General features: G+C 44.3%; 1 protein-coding gene across 10 annotated transcripts in view; it reads right to left on the reverse strand.

The window, feature by feature from the left end:
• The window catches only part of golga4 (golgin A4), a 115915-nt gene that overhangs the window by 58789 nt on the left and 40392 nt on the right, over positions 1 to 16734 (reverse strand). For 8 of the 10 annotated variants that reach the window (XM_078397901.1, XM_078397894.1, XM_078397905.1 and 5 more), the window contains one exon: positions 6801 to 6821. The exons of the other annotated variants lie outside the window; for them this stretch is intronic. In XM_078397901.1, the coding sequence (XP_078254027.1) occupies positions 6801 to 6821 (21 nt within the window). The remainder of the gene's footprint in view (positions 1 to 6800; positions 6822 to 16734) is intronic. 10 annotated transcript variants of the gene reach the window in all.

Genomic DNA, 16734 nt, shown 5'->3' on the forward strand with positions numbered 1-16734 from the left:
GTTTTGGTTTGGGACCCTTCTTCTCAGAGAACCTCTTCAAACTAGGCATACCTTGAGAAGATTTTGCAGTGGAACAGTAAAATGTAGAAACAAGAACTGCAGATGCTGGTTCACAAAACAGGACACAAAGTGATGGAGTAACACAACTGGTCATGCAGCATGTCTGAACAGAGATAGGAAGAAGGGTCCCAACCTGAAACATCACCCTTCCATGTTCTCTAGAGAATCTGCCTGACCTACTGAGTTACTCCAGCAGTCTATTTTTGTAAACCAGCATCTGCATTTCCTTGCTTCTACTTTCTAATCCAGGAAGCATTCAGGTAAACCACTTCTGTACTCTCACCAGAGCTTTCATATCCTTCCTGTAATGGGGCCACCAGAACTGCACACAATACTCCATATGTGGTCTAACCAAAGTTTTATAAAGCTGCAACATGACTCCCTGACTCCTATATGCAATACCTCAACAAATTAAGGCAAGCATACCAAACACCTTTTTTACCACACCCTTTCAGAGAGCTATGGTCTTGGATTCCTCTGTACATTATTACTGTTAATTAACTAACTTGCTATTAACTACATATGTTCCCCTTAAATGGACAGATATGGATGGGAAGGCCTTAGCGTGACATGGGCCAAATGCAAGCAAATGCAACTAGCCCAGAATGCCAACTTGGTCAGCATGGACAAGGTGTGCGGAAACATCCGTTTCCCTGCTGTATAACTATGATTCTATGACATGAGGCCAGAGTCTATGCCGACTCTCAAGGCATTCCCACTGGATTAATTCCTTCACCTATGTCCATCAACTCAGACTAGTTCAATGGACACACACAATACCAGCAGGGCCCTGGGAAGTGTTATTGAAGAGAGGGACAGAAAATACAGTACCCTGAAAGTATCAACACAGGTAGACAAGGTGGCAAAGAAGGCATATTGGATGCTTGCTTTCATTGGATTGATTACAGGCACCAGGACATCATATTACAGCTGGAGAATGATGTGTAGTACAAGCTGTCACTATGCTGTAGAAAACCAATCAAATTTCAGGCAGATTCATGATATGCGCAGAAACAGTCTGTCTCCGCTAGTTATAGTGAAGATGCAATGATTGACCTGTGTAATTATTGGCTTTCAGAATGAAAAGGGAGAAGCACAATTAAAAACAAAGCATGGTTTAGGCCCTGGGTCACCACTCAGCGTCTCCATGTGAAACACTGGTGTGGTTGTTAGGTATGACTGGATTGGGCTGGAATCTAAAGCCCCACAGATCAACATTTCCATTTCAAATAGATCAATGAGAAAATACTTGGCTTCAGCAGGATATCTTAAGGATAGCGGAGTCATGGGGTATGGGGAGAAGGCAGCAACGGGGTACTGATTGAGAATGATCAGCCATGATCACATTGAATGGCGGTGCTGGCTCGAAGAGCCGAATGGCCTCCTCCTGCACCTATTGTCTATATCAATGGAGATTAAAGATATTCCCACAACTATCTCGACTACACTTCTTCCAACCCTGTTTCCTGCAAAGACTCTCTCCCCTAATCCCGATTCCTCCGCCTACGCCGCATCTGCGCCCAAGATGAGATGTCCTCATTCTTTAGGTAACGGGGGTTCCCCTCTCCCATGTCGAGACAAGGCCCTCACTCATGTCCTCTCGGTAACCCTCAGTTCCGCCCTTGCTCGCCCTCCTCCTAGTCGCAACAGAGACAGAGTCCCCCTGGTCCTTACCTTCCACCCCATCAGCCGTCACATACAACACATAATCCTCTGAAATTTCTGCCACCTCCAACGGGATCCCACCACTAGCCACGTTTCCCCATCTCCACCTCTTTTCGCCTTCCGCAGAGACCGTTCCCTCCTCAACTCCCTGGTTAACTCATCCCTTCCCACCCAAATCACCTCCTCCCGAGCTATCTTCACCTGCAACTGCAGAAGATGCAACACCTGATGCAACACCTGTTGCTGCACCTCCTCCCCCGACTGTGTCCAGGGTCAGGTTAGGCAGAGGTTCACTTGCACCTCCTCCAACCTCATCTACTGTATCCGTTGTTCAAGATGTGGACTCTTATACATCGGTGAGACCAAACGTAGACTGGGCGACCGTTTCGCGGAACACCTTCGCTCAGCCCACTTGAACCAACCTGATCTCCTGGTTGCTCGAGACTTTAATTCTCCTTCCCATTCCTACACAGACCTTTCTGTCCTCAGTCTCCTCCATTGACAGAGTGAGGCTGTACGTAAATTGGAGGAACAGCATCTCATATTTCGCTTGGGCAGCTTACAGCCCAGTGGTATAAATATTGATTTCTCTCACTTCAGGTAGCCCCGGCATTCCCTCTCTCTCTCTCTATCCTTCCCCCACCCAAGTCGAACTAGCTTCCTATTTTCACCCTACAGCTTACAATGGCCTGTTTCCTTTATCGTCGTTACTTTTTTGCATATCTTTCATTGTTCTTTATCTCTCCATATCACTGTCTATATTTCTCGTTTCCCTTATCCCTAACCAGTCTGAAGAAGGGTCTCGACCCGAAACGTCACCTATTCCTTCTCTCCAGAGATGCTGCCTGTGCCGCTGAGTTCCTCCAGCATTTTGTGTTTCCCAATGAATCTTTCAAGGTCTCCAATCGTGGAAGTGAGAACTGCACAGACCTTGTGGAAACGCACCCCATCTTGTTGTGGAAATAGAACATGATAAATGTAAGCCTCCACAATCATTAATCTCATGGTCCAGACCACTTTTCATTCTGCAATATTCATCAAGCTATAGAATCAACTCCAATTCAAGGAAGAGTGCCAATGGACATCTGAAACAGCTCCATGCATAACTGAAAACGAACAGGTAACTAGAGAAGCTCCAACAAAAGATTAGAAAACATAGAAACATGGAAAAATAGGTGGAGTAGGCCATTCAGCTCTTCGAGCCAGCACTGCCATTCAATATGATTATGGCTGATTTTTTGAAGAGGTTACCAGGGAAATTGATAAGGGCAAGGCTGTGGATGTTGTCTATATGGACTTCAGTAAGGCATTTGACAAGGTTCCACATGGAAGGTTGATTAAGAAGGTTAAATCGTTGGGTATTAATAGTGAGGTTGCAAGATGGATTCAACAATGGCTGAATGGGAGATACCAGAGGGTAACGGTTGACAATTGTATGTCAGGTTGGAGGCCAGTGTCTAGTGGAGTACCCCAAGGATCTGTGTTGGGTCCACTGTTGTTTGTCATTTACATTAATGATCTGGATGATGGTGTGGCAAATTGGATGAGTAAATATGCAGATGATACTAAGATAGGTGGTGTAGTTGATAGTGAGGTAGATTTTCAAAGTCTACAGAGAGACTTGGGCCTTTTGGAAGGGTGGGCTGAAAGATGGCAGATGGAGTTTAATGCTGATAAGTGTGAGGTGCTGCATTTTGGTAGGACAAATCAAAATAGGACGTACAGGGTAAATGGTAGGGAATTGAGGAATGCAGTGGAACAGAGGGATCTGGGAATAACTGTGCATTGTTCCCTGAAGGTGGAATCTCATGTGGATAGGGTGGTGAAGAAGGCGTTTGGTATGCTTGCCTTTATAAATCAGAGCATCGAGTATAGAAGTTGGGATGTAATGTTAAAATTGTACAGGGCATTGGTGAGGCCGAATCTGGAGTATGGTGTGCAGTTCTGGTCGCCAAATTATAGGAAGGATGTCGACAAAATGGAGAGGGTACAGAGGAGATTTACTAGAATGTTGCCTGGGTTTCAGCACTTAGGCTACAGAGAGAGGTTGAACAGGTTGGGTCTTTATTCTTTGGAGCGTAGAAGGTTGAGGGGGGACTTGATAGAGGTTTTTAAAATTTTGAGAGGGACGGACAGAGTTGACGTGGGTAGGCTTTTCCCTTTGAGAGTGGGGAAGATTCCAACAAGGGGACATAGCTTCAGAATTGAGGGACAAAGGTTTAGGGGTAACATGAGGGGGAACTTCTTTACTCAGAGGGTGGTGGCTGTATGGAATGGGCTTCCGGTGGAAGTGGTGGAGGCTGGCTCGATTTTATTATTTAAGAGTAAATTGGATAGGTATATGGATAGGAGGGGATTAGAGGGTTATGGTCTGAGTGCAGGTAGATGAGACTAGGTCAGGGAGAATGGTCGGCGTGGACTGGTAGGGCCGGACAGGCCTGTTTCCATGCTGTAGTTGTTATATGGTTATATGGTTATATGATCATCTAAAATCAGTACCCCGTTCCTGCTTTTCCCCCATATCCCTTGATTCCTTTAGCCCTAAGAGCTATGTAATATATACTGTGCAAATAGTCAATGCAGGGGACAGATCTGAGCAATCACAAAATCAACAGATCTAAACTATGGTCAAGCCACACTGTAAATGTGGCAGACCATTTTACAGCAAACGTCAAGAGGCAACTCTAAAAACTAACTACGCCAAATCCAGCACGTTATAAAGTCTCAAGCATTCACAGTCACTTAGAGTCAGAAATTACAAGATGATCCCAAATAGTTTCTGCCCAAGATCCCAACATCAACTGACCATATCTTCAACAAATATGATCCACTCCACATGATTTCCACTCCAGCTGAATGCACTGGATGCAGCAAAGATTCTGGAACAAGATAACATTCAAATTATAGCACTGAAGACCAGCCTTTCAAATCTAACAAAACATCCTCTGAAGTTGTTCCAGCACATCGTTCCAACGTTGGCATCAACCAGCAATTTGCCCAGGTATGTACAACAAGCAAGACAAATCCAATGCATCAATCGAGGGCCAATTTACTTCTTCATTGTCAAAGTGATACATAAAGATATTGAGAATGCTATTCAGCAGTAGTTATTCTTCAATTACGTACCCACCAATGCCTAGTTAGTGTTTTACCACGTCTACTCACTTCCAAACCTCACCATAGCCGTGGTTCAAACAAGAACTAAATTCCACAGATGAGGTGGGAGTGACCATCCTTGACATCAAAGCAGTGCAGTGTGGCATCCAGTAGTTCTGGCAAAACTGCATTCAACAGTGAACAAGTGGAAATTTCTTTGATGGTTGGAGCATTGCATCTCACAAAGATGGTCAGAGGTCATTTATCCCCACCAAGACATTACAACGGGAGTTCCTAATATCAGCTGCTTCATCAATAACCTTCCTTCCATCACAAGGGCAGAAGTGGAATATTTGCTGAAGATTGTGCAATGTTTAATTCTATTTATGACTGCAGGGGTTGACTAACCTGTCTCAAATTCTTCCATCTACAAGATACAGCCGTGAGAGTCATGTGATGCTAAATAAGTACAATTTCAACAAGGTTCAAGAAGCTCAGCATTATCCAAGATAATGCAACCTAGTCGATTGGTACGATTCATCTTCCAAAATATTTACTCCATCACATATGCACTGTGGATACAGTGAATGCAAACTGAAAAATGCACTGCAGCTACGACTTGCCCGTGCTATTCCAGCAGTACCTCCCAAACCACAACTTCCATCACCAAAGAAAAAAGGTACCAAGTGCAATGGAATGCTGAGCCTCTTTTAGTTTAGTTTAGTTTAGTTACAGCGTAAAAACAGGCCCTTCAACCTACTGAGTCTGCGCCGACCAGCAATCCCTGTATAGTGACACTAGGGACACTTTACGAGGGACAATTTACAATTTTACCAAGCCAATTACCCTCCAAACCACATACGCCTTTGGAATGTGGGAGGAAACTGGAGCACCCAGAGAAAACCCATGCAGGTCACAGGAAGAACGTACAAACTCCATACAGACAGCACCCATAGTCAGGATCTAACCTGGGTCTCTGTCGTTGCAAGGCAGCAACCCTGCGTCACAGTGCCGCCCATTGCATGCAGTTCTGGTCACCCCAATATAGGAAGAATGTGGAAGCTTTAGACAGAGTGCAGAGGAGGTTTACCAGAATCCTCTCTGGATTAGAGGGTATCAGCAACAGGCAGAGGGTAGACAGACAAAGGATATACTAGAGGGTTCATACACTGAGGAAATATAGGCAGCGCTCAAAAATAAGAAAGGCACTCTGATGGAATTTTTCTATAGATCTCTCAATAGGCAGCAGAAAATAGAGGAACAGATATGTCGACAGATTGTAGAAATATGCTAAAGCAACAGGGATGTTATAGTGGGGACTTTAACTTCCCCAATATTGCCTGAACTTCTTTACACAAGAGGCTGAGACGGTTCTGGTCACCCGATTACCGGAAAGACGTGGAGGCTCTGGGTAGGATGCAGAAGAGGTTTATTGGGATGCTGGTTGGATTAGAGGGTATTGGCTTGGAAAGATTGGAGCAACGGATTGATATCTCTGGAGCATTGGGGTTGAGGGGAGATAGGATAAAAGCTTAAAAAATGATTCAAACAGATACACTAATATGCTTATGGAGTTTCTACATAAGCACATACATATACAGAGAATGGAAGGATGTGGATCATTTTCAGGCAGAAATACGTTTAAATTGGCATAATTTTTACCAGCCATCGTAAGCAGATGGGCCTATTCCTGTACTGTATTGTTTTATAACCATTTCAGCCTTCTTTTAAGAGAAAATTATTTACCACCTTTTCCTAGGTTAATTTCATTACTTCAAAAAAATTGAAACATGAAAAACATATAAAAAGTAAATTTACAAATTTGAAAACTATTTTGCTATGAATTTGGATTTTATATACAACTACATGTTTATGATGATCAGTGAAAACCATGTGCAAATTGCCCGAGAAACATAGGATTTACTTCCTGAGCCAAGAGCAAGCACTGTGGATTGTTAAAAAAAAAGAAGAGTCCTTACCCCAGTCCTGTTCATACAAGGCTTGGGAAAGGCACCATGATTCACTTATTGGCATGCATGGGTGTACAGAAACAAAATACAATTTAAGACTTCTGCTTGGTGAAAGTCACAACTTAAGTGTAATCAGCTAACAGCACTTTCCTTGAACGAAAAGTGATTCGTTAAACCCAAATATTTAGCTTCCCAATCTTTACCCCATTAAATAAAATTAAATGTGAAAAAGCACTGAAATTTCTATTAATGTTAACAAGAATTAGATAAACCAAAGTTGATCTTGCTACCATATGAAATTGGCATAGGATGCATGGAAATATACATGATGAAAAGACACAAGGTTAATTGACAATAACAACCCCTTCAGTGGTTAAAACATTCGATCGAATAAAATTCAGAATATTTTTAAATCAAGGGCACAATTGCATCAGCTGACAGTTTCACTGATGCCAATCATCACTGAGTGTTTTTTAAACTTTATACAAGGCTACATATCATCAAGTCATTACATCTTGGGAGGTAGTAAGGAGGGGGGGAGGGGGAGAGAAATAACATCAACCCTGAGAATAGCATCCAATACTCACAATGCGCCCTCCTTCCTCGCAACATGGACCCACTACAGTTCGCATACCGTCCGAACAGGTCCACGGATGATGCGGTCTCCCAGGTTCTACACACCGCTCTCTCTCATCTGGACAGCCAGGGGGGCTATGTGAGGATGCTGTTCATTGACTTTAGTTCAGCATTCAACACAATAGTTCCCAGCAGACTGGTTGAGAAGCTGATGGAACTGGGGCTTAGCACCCCTCTGTGTGCCTGGGTCCTGGACTTTCTCACTGCCAGGCCCCAAGTGGTCAGGATGGGGGAACACACATCTAGCTCCCTCACCCTGAACATAGGATCCCCCCAGGGCTGCGTCCTTAGCCCCCTACTGTCCTCCCTGTACACACATGACTGTGGGGCCAGGTTCAGCTCAAACTCCATCATCAAGTTTGCTGATGACACTGTGGTGGTGGGCTGGATCTCCAACAATGATGAGAAGGCCTACCGGGAGGAGGTGGCTGATCTGGCACTCTGGTGTCAGGACAATAACCTCCTCTTGAATGTCACTAAAACAAAGGAGCTGATTGTGGACTTCAGAAGAGCTAAACATCCAGGGACGTACACACCACTGGAGATAGATGGGTCTACTGTGGATAGGGTGAGCAGTTTTAAATACTTGGGAGTCCGCATCACAGAGGATCTGACGTGGGCAACGCACATTGCCGCACTGGTGGGTAAGGCTAAGCAGCGCCTTTACCACCTTAGACAATTGAGGAAATTCAGAGTGTCTCTGAGGATCCTTCATTGCTTCTACTCTGGGGCTGTAGAGAGCATCCTGTCCGGCAACATTACAGTCTGGTTTGGGAACAGCTCTGCCCAGGACAGGATGGCCCTGCAGAGAGTAGTGCGTTCGGCAGAACGCACCATGGGAACTACACTCATCCCCCTGCAGGACCTATACATCAGGAGGTGCAGATCCAGAGCAAGCAAGATCATGAGGGACCCCTGCCACCCCAGTAACGGACTGTTCCAGATGCTACGATCAGGCAAACGCCTCCGCTGCCACGCTGCGAAAACGGAGAGGATGAGACGGAGCTTCTTCCCACAGGCCATCAGGACTGTCAACTTTTATAACCCCAGAGACTAAATTTTTGTCGACACTAATAGTAACTTATTAACTTTATTTATATGCTGTAACTGTAATTCTTTTTGTGCACAACCCGCAGGCATTGCCACTTTCATTTCACTGCACATCGTGTATGTGTATGTGACAAATAAATTTGACTTGACTTGAACCCGCAGTTTGTGGTATGTTAATAGGAATGGAAATTTCAGGTTTGTTTTTCCTTCCATAACTTGGCCACATTGAAACGAACTGCAGTATCCAACTGCTCATGAACAAGAAAGGTTCTAATCTTAAATGCTTGTAGTTTTAATCATGTGTAATTAAGGAAACAATAAAGCAACTGTCAAATTATTAAATTAGGCAATCTTCTAATTCATGATCACCAATGAAACAGTGAATTAATGGTACTGGTTCCCACACTCCTTTTCCACTCATCATGCCCCAAGTTCCCCTGTTCCCTTTATTTTTTTCACCTGGCTCACGTGAAAATATATTAGAATCTCTTACATTTGAGAAAAACATTAAGTGTTAGGGTATTAATGCAAATAACGTCCATTAGTCTGGAAAATCAAGTTCTTCACAACCAAAGTCCTGAGCATGTCAGATTATTGGAGTTTTAACATTATAACCATACCATTTTAGTGCACAATCCTGGCCATTGTGTCTTGAGCACTTAAAAGGAAGCTAACACTATGCAAATTAATGCCAATATTTATGTACAGCAATCCATCAATCATTCAGTGTATTTTAAGAGATTACAAAAGTGTGTATAAGAAACAGAAACAAACAAAACAACTTTGTTGTACTTATAAAGATAAAATATTCAAAGAAAACAAGCAGAAATAACTACTGCGAACGATAACAAAGATCCAATCAGCCAATTACCAACAATCTCCCACTAAATTGAGTGGGAATTCTGGCCAGAAAAATTATGGATAAAAACAAGTATACAATATGTCAGATTCCCACTCAATCCACAGTAATAATACTTCTTAATGAAATACGGTCATCTCATTTTAACAAACTAGTCTTTGATTAATCACGGAAGATTAATAACAGTAAAACTTCAATAATTAGAAATCCCAACAGTTTGGCAGTTGGCTCACAACAAACATAAAACAGCATGGGAAAAGGCCCTTTGGCCCAGTTTCCAAGCCAAACAAGTTAAACTAATCATCTCTGCCTGCACATGAACTATATCACTCTATATTGAAGAGCCTATCTAAAAGCTTCTTAAATGCCCTCATCATATCTGCCTCCATCACAATCTATGGTAGCACATTCCAGGCACACACCACTGTAAAAAAAACTGGTCCTGTATATCTTCTATAAACCTTGCCGCTCTCTCCTTAAATACATATCAACAACTCTTTGATATTTCCCCTCGCTCGCCCGCTGCCCCTCCCCCTCCGTCCACTCCCACCGCCCCACCCCCTCCGCCCACCATCTCCCCCCCCCCCCACACCTCCCTCCGCCCTGCCCCCTTCGCCCCCCCCCCCGGAAAGAAAATTCTGGTCTATCTATACCTTTCGTGATTTTTTTTTACTTCTATCGTGTCTGCCGTCAATCTTCAACCTTAGAGAAAACAATCCAAATTTGTCCAACCTCTTCTTCTACTAATAAGACTTTAATCCAGGCAGCATTCAGGTAAACCTCTTCTGCACCTTCTCCAAACCTCCTCATCCTTCCAGAAATGGGCCAATCAGAACTGCACACAATATTCCAAATACGGCAAAAGCAAATTCCGATAAAGCTCGTTAGGAATGTTTTATTATCATATGTTCCATGAGCCAAGACGTTACAGCTTTCAAGCTCCTTGAAATGAGTGTAGCTCGGGTGGTGTGGGTCTCTGATGTTGCTGGCTGCATTTTTAAGGCAGTGACTCCTGTAGATCCCTTCGATGGTGGGAAGGTCAGTACTCGTGATGAACTGAGCAGTGTTCACCACATTTGCAAACTTCTTCCTGGGTATTCGAGTTGCCGAACCAGGCTGTGAGTCAACTAGTCATTATGCATTCTACTGTCCACCTGTAGAAGTCCAAGAGAGTATTCATTGATATACCAAATCTCCTCAATCTTGTTAGGAAGTAAAGGCATTGACGGGCTTTCTTCATGATTGCATTAGTGTGCTGCAGATCTTCAGAGATATGCACTCCCAGGAATTTGCAGTTTTTGACTCTATCCACCACTGTCCTTTCGATGAAAACAGGTTTGTGGATCCTCGACCTTTCTCTTCCAAAGTCAACAAATCAGTTCATTGGTTTTACTGATGTTGAAAGCAAGAATGATCTTCTGGCACAATTTTGTTCGTTGATCAATCTCCCTCCTATACTCTGACTCATTGTCATCTGTAATTCGTCCAACAATGGTGGTGTCATTGGCGAGTTTGTAGATAGGAGTTGGAATTGTGTCCGGCTACAGTCAGGAGTATAGAGTGAGTAGAGCAGGGAGCAGAGCATACAACCTTAAGATACTCCTGTGCTGATGGATATACATGAGGAAATGTTACTGCCAATTCGGACAGGTTGTAGTCTGTTGATGAGGAAGTAGAGGATCCAGTTGCAGGCATTTGTGGAGAGAACCAGTTCCGTCTGCTTGGTGACCACTTTTTGGAGGGGATGGTTGAGTTGAACGCCAATCTGCAGACTATAAACAACAGGCGGATTTTCATGTGTTTTTATTGTCCAAGTAGTCATGATGATGGAGATGAATACCCTCAGGAGATAGAAGGGGCGGCTCTTCACCGCCAGGTGCTCTGGGTGCAGAGCACAGGAGTTGGACAGGACTGTTGCACCTGAGCACCTCAAAGAGTTTACCATGAGGCACAGGGCACTACCTCTCCCTTTTCCCAATGCCTCCTTTCTGATCATGCGATGGATGGAGAAACCTACGGGCTGGATGGCTGAGACTGGGGATGAGCCATATCTCTGTGAAACTGAGCTCTCAGCATTCCCTCATCCCCCTTTGACAAAGCAACCTTGCCCTCAAGTCCTCCACTTTATTTTCCAGTGACTGAACATTGGCCAGTAGAATGGTGGGAGGGGTCATAGTCCGCTGTGCTTCAGTCTTACTTGTAAGCCTGCCCTTCGACCACGTTTCTGAACACAATGTAGGCCTCCCCAGTGTTTCCAGGCACTGTACTCTGTACCTGCAATCTTTCGCGAGGTCGGGATTCCCCTGCAATCGGGGATTCCTTTCCAGTCGGCAGCTCCGTTGTGTTCGGTAGATCGCAATAGCGCTAATCTATTTAAATGAATCCATTTAAATGGATTGGCAGCTTGTTAGTTACAGCACTGATTTGTGCTATTTTTGTTACACAAATAAGTTCAGAACTGCTATATGTAATTCTTTATGTTGTTCTGTTTGCAAAGTGCAGCCACAGAAAGGAGCCATTTCTTTTCAGTGTCCTAACTGAGTAAGGCAAGCATACCATCTGTCCTCTTCACCACTCAATCTACTTTTGTTGCCACTTTCAAGGAGCTATGGACTTAGATACCTCGTTCCCACTGCAAGGTTTTAAGGTCAGTTTATTTTCACGTGTACCAATTAAGGTACAGTGAAATTCGATTTACCATACAGCCATACTAAAAAAAGCAACAAGGCACACAACTACATAAAAGTTAATATAAACATCCACCACAGCAAATTCCCCACATTCCTCACTGTGATGGAAGGCAATAAAGTCCAAACTTCTTCCTCTTTATTCTCACGCAGTTGGGGCAGTCGAACAAACCGCAGTCGGGACGATCGAAGCTCCTGCAGCCGGTGATCTAAGTGGTCGGGGCGGGGCGGTTAGGGCAGTCGAAGCTCCAGCGTCGGGGCGGTCGAAGCTCCCGCGTCGGGGCGATCGAAGCTCCCGCGTCCGGGCGATCGAAGCTTCTGCTTCGGGTCAATCGAAGCTCCCGCGTCGGGGTGATCAAAGCTCCAGCGTCGGGGCGATCGAAGCCGCCAATTCCTCGATGTTAGGCCGCAGTGCGGACGGAGATACGATACGGAATTTTTTTTAAATCGCATCTCCGTCGAGGTAAGAGATTTTTTTTAAAGTTTCCACCAACCCCCCCCCCACCCTCCACATAAAACAAGCTAAAGAACACTAAAACAAACATTTAACACATACTACCAAACAACAAAGGAAGGGACAGACAGACTGTTGGCGAGACAGCCATTGCTGTTAATGCTGATAAGGATAGACAATAGACAATAGACAATAGGTGCAGGAGTAGGCCATTCAGCCCTTCGAGCCAGCACCGCCATTCAATGCGATCATGGCTGATCACTCTCAATCAGTACCCCGTTCCTGCCTTCTCCCCATACCCCCTCACTCCGCTATCCTTAAGAGCTCTATCCAGCTCTCTCTTGAAAGCATCCAACGAACTGGCCTCCAGTGCCTTCTGAGGCAGAGAATTCCACACCTTCACCACCCTCTGACTGAAAAAGTTCTTCCTCATCTCCGTTCTAAATGGCCTACCCCTTATTCTCAAACTGTGGCCCCTTGTTCTGGACTCCCCCAACATTGGGAACATGTTATCTGCCTCTAATGTGTCCAATCCCCTAATTATCTTATATGTTTCAATAAGATCCCCCCTCATCCTTCTAAATTCCAGTGTATACAAGCCCAATCGCTCCAGCCTTTCAACATACGACAGTCCCGCCATTCCGGGAATTAACCTAGTGAACCTACGCTGCACGCCCTCCATAGCAAGAACATCCTTCCTCAAATTTGGAGACCAAAACTGCACACAGTACTCCAGGTGCGGTCTCACCAGGGCCCGGTACAAATGTAGAAGGACCTCTTTGCTCCTATACTCAACTCCTCTTGTTACGAAGGCCAACATTCCATTGGCTTTCTTCACTGCCTGCTGAACCTGCATGCTTCCTTTCATTGACTGATGCACTAGGACACCCAGATCTCGTTGAACTCCCCCTCCTCCTAACTTGACACCATTCAGATAATAATCTGCCTTTCTATTCTTACTTCCAAAGTGAATAACCTCACACTTATCTACATTAAACTGCATCTGCCATGTATCCGCCCACTCACACAACCTGTCCAAGTCACCCTGCAGCCTTATTGCATCTTCCTCACAATTCACACTACCCCCCAACTTAGTATCATCTGCAAATTTGCTAATGGTACTTTTAATCCCTTCGTCTAAGTCATTAATGTATATCGTAAATAGCTGGGGTCCCAGCACCGAACCTTGCGGTACCCCACTGGTCACTGCCTGCCATTCCGAAAGGGACCCATTTATCCCCACTCTTTGCTTTCTGTCTGTCAACCAATTTTCTATCCATGTCAGTACCCTACCCCCAATACCATGTGCCCTAATTTTGCCCACTAATCTCCTATGTGGGACCTTGTCGAAGGCTTTCTGAAAGTCGAGGTACACCACATCCACTGACTCTCCCTTGTCAATTTTCCTAGTTACATCCTCAAAAAATTCCAGTAGATTTGTCAAGCATGATTTCCCCTTCGTAAATCCATGCTGACTCGGAATGATCCCGTTACTGCTATCCAAATGCTCAGCAATTTCGTCTTTTATAATTGACTCCAGCATCTTCCCCACCACTGATGTCAGACTAACTGGTCTATAATTACCCGTTTTCTCTCTCCCTCCTTTCTTAAAAAGTGGGATAACATTTGCTATCCTCCAATCCACAGGAACTGATCCTGAATCTATAGAACATTGAAAAATGATCTCCAATGCTTTCACTATTTCTAGAGCCACCTCCTTAAGTACTCTGGGATGCAGACCATCAGGCCCTGGGGATTTATCAGCCTTCAGTCCCATCAGTCTACCCAAAACCATTTCCTGCCTAATGTGGATTTCCTTCAGTTCCTCCATCACCCTAGGTTCTCCGGCCCCTAGAACATTTGGGAGATTGTGTGTATCTTCCTCAGTGAAGACAGATCCAAAGTAACGGTTTAACTCGTCTGCCATTTCTTTGTTCCCCATAATAAATTCCCCTGCTTCTGTCTTCAAGGGACCCACATTTGCCTTGACTATTTTTTTCCTCTTCACGTACCTAAAAAAACTTTTGCTATCCTCCTTTATATTATTGGCTAGTTTACCCTCGTACCTCATCTTTTCTCCCCGTATTGCCTTTTTAGTTAACTTTTGTTGCTCTTTAAAAGAGTCCCAATCCTCTGTCTTCCCACTCTTCTTTGCTATGTTATACTTCCTCTCCTTAATTTTTATGCTGTCCCTGACTTCCCTTGTCAGCCACAGGTGTCTCTTACTCCCCTTAGAGTCTTTCCACCTCTTTGGAATAAATTGATCCTGCAACCTCTGCATTATTCCCAGGAATACCTGCCATTGCTGTTCTACCGTCTTCCCTGCTAGGGCCTCCTTCCAATCAATTTTGGCCAGCTCCTGCCTCATGCCTCTGTAATCCCCTTTGCTATACTGTAATACCGACACTTCCGATTTTCCCTTCTGCCTTTCCATTTGCAGAGTAAAACTTATCATGTTGTGATCACTGCCTCCTAATGGCTCTTTTACCTCTAGTCCCCTTATCAGATCAGGATCATTACACAACACTAAATCCAGAATTGCCTTCTCCCTGGTAGGCTCCAGTACAAGCTGTTCTAAGAATCCATCTCGAAGGCACTCTACAAACTCTCTTTCCTGGGGTCCATTTCCAACCTGATTTTCCCAGTCTACCTGCATGTTGAAATCTCCCATAACCACCGTAGCATTACATTTTTGACACGCCAATTTTATCTCCTGATTCAACTTGCACCCTATGTCGAGGCTACTGTTTGGGGGCCTATAGATAACTCCCATTAGGGTCTTTTTACCCTTACAATTTCACATTTCTATCCATACTGATTCAACATCTCCTGATTCTATGTCACCCCTTGCAAGGGAATGAATATCATTCCTTACCATCAGAGCAACCCCACCCCCTCTGCCCACCTGTCTGTCTTTTCTATACGTTGTGTACCCCTGAATATTCAGTTCCCAGCCCTGGTCCTCTTGTAGCCATGTCTCAGTGATCCCTACAACATCATACTTGCCCATGACTAACTGAGCCTCAAGCTCATCCACTTTATTTTTTATACTACGCGCATTTAAGTACAACACTTTAACTTCTGTATTTACCTCCCCTCTCACATCGTTCACAATTGGCCCTGCCCTTAATTTCTTTTCCGCTCTAGAACTTCTGTTCCCATTCTTCCGAGAGTCTTTTGCAATATCTCCTGTATTCCCTTTTACCTCATCTTCATATTCACAATTTGTTAACCCCTCCCCCCCACTACTTAGTTTAAAGCCACAGGTGTCACACTAGCAAACCTGCCTGCCAGAATGTTTGTTCCCCTGCTGTTAAGATGCAACCCGTCCCTTTTGTACAAGTCACCCCTAGCCCAGAAGAGATCCCAGTGGTCCAGAAATCTAAATCCCTGCTCTCTGCACCAGCCCCTCAGCCATAAATTCATACCCTCTATCTCTCTGTTCCTGGCCTCACCAGCACGAGGTACCGGTAGCAGTCCAGAGATAACTACCTTCGACGTCCTACTTCTCAGTGCTTTTCCCAACTCTCTAAACTCCCGCTGTAGCACCTCCTTCCTCTTCCGCCCGACGTCATTCGTGCCCACGTGCACAACGACTTCAGGTTGATCGCCTTCCCTCACTAGGATTTTCTGAAGCCGGTCTGTGATGTGTTGAACCCTGGCACCAGGGAGGCAACAGACCATCCTCAAGTCCCTCCTGCTGCCACAGAATCTTCTGTCCGTCCCTCGGACTATGGAGTCACCGACCACTACGGCTCTTCCAGACTTCGGTCTCCCCTGTCGAGGATCTTGCCAGAAGATCGACGAACAGGACCGATTTCACTGCTGTATAACTCTTAATCTATGACAATTATGGTGTGCATGACTGATTACTGCTTGTAGTTGACAGAAAGTTATCTATAAATTGCAATGACAGTAAATGTCAAAGACATGTATGATAATGGAGCAATGTCAATGAGCATTGAGACTTCTATCTGCCAACACTAAATTCTTCAAATTAACAGTGGTGCCTTTATCAGAATTTGAATATGATTTTAAGTAGTATTGAATGGTGAATATATCCCTCTAACCTACAACTAAGCACTGGTTTGTTAAATTAAAAATCACACAGCAAATTAGCACAATAACCCAATGGATAAAGTTATATAAATTACAGCAGTCAACCAACTGAAGCCTGGATTTTACCCATATTTAATTGCTAGCTAATTTTTTAATATAAATTTGTTATAGTGTCATTATCAGATCGGTTTGCTACTT

The sequence above is a fragment of the Rhinoraja longicauda genome, chromosome 4 (genome assembly GCF_053455715.1).
Source record: "Rhinoraja longicauda isolate Sanriku21f chromosome 4, sRhiLon1.1, whole genome shotgun sequence".
Taxonomy (NCBI): domain Eukaryota; kingdom Metazoa; phylum Chordata; class Chondrichthyes; order Rajiformes; family Arhynchobatidae; genus Rhinoraja; species Rhinoraja longicauda.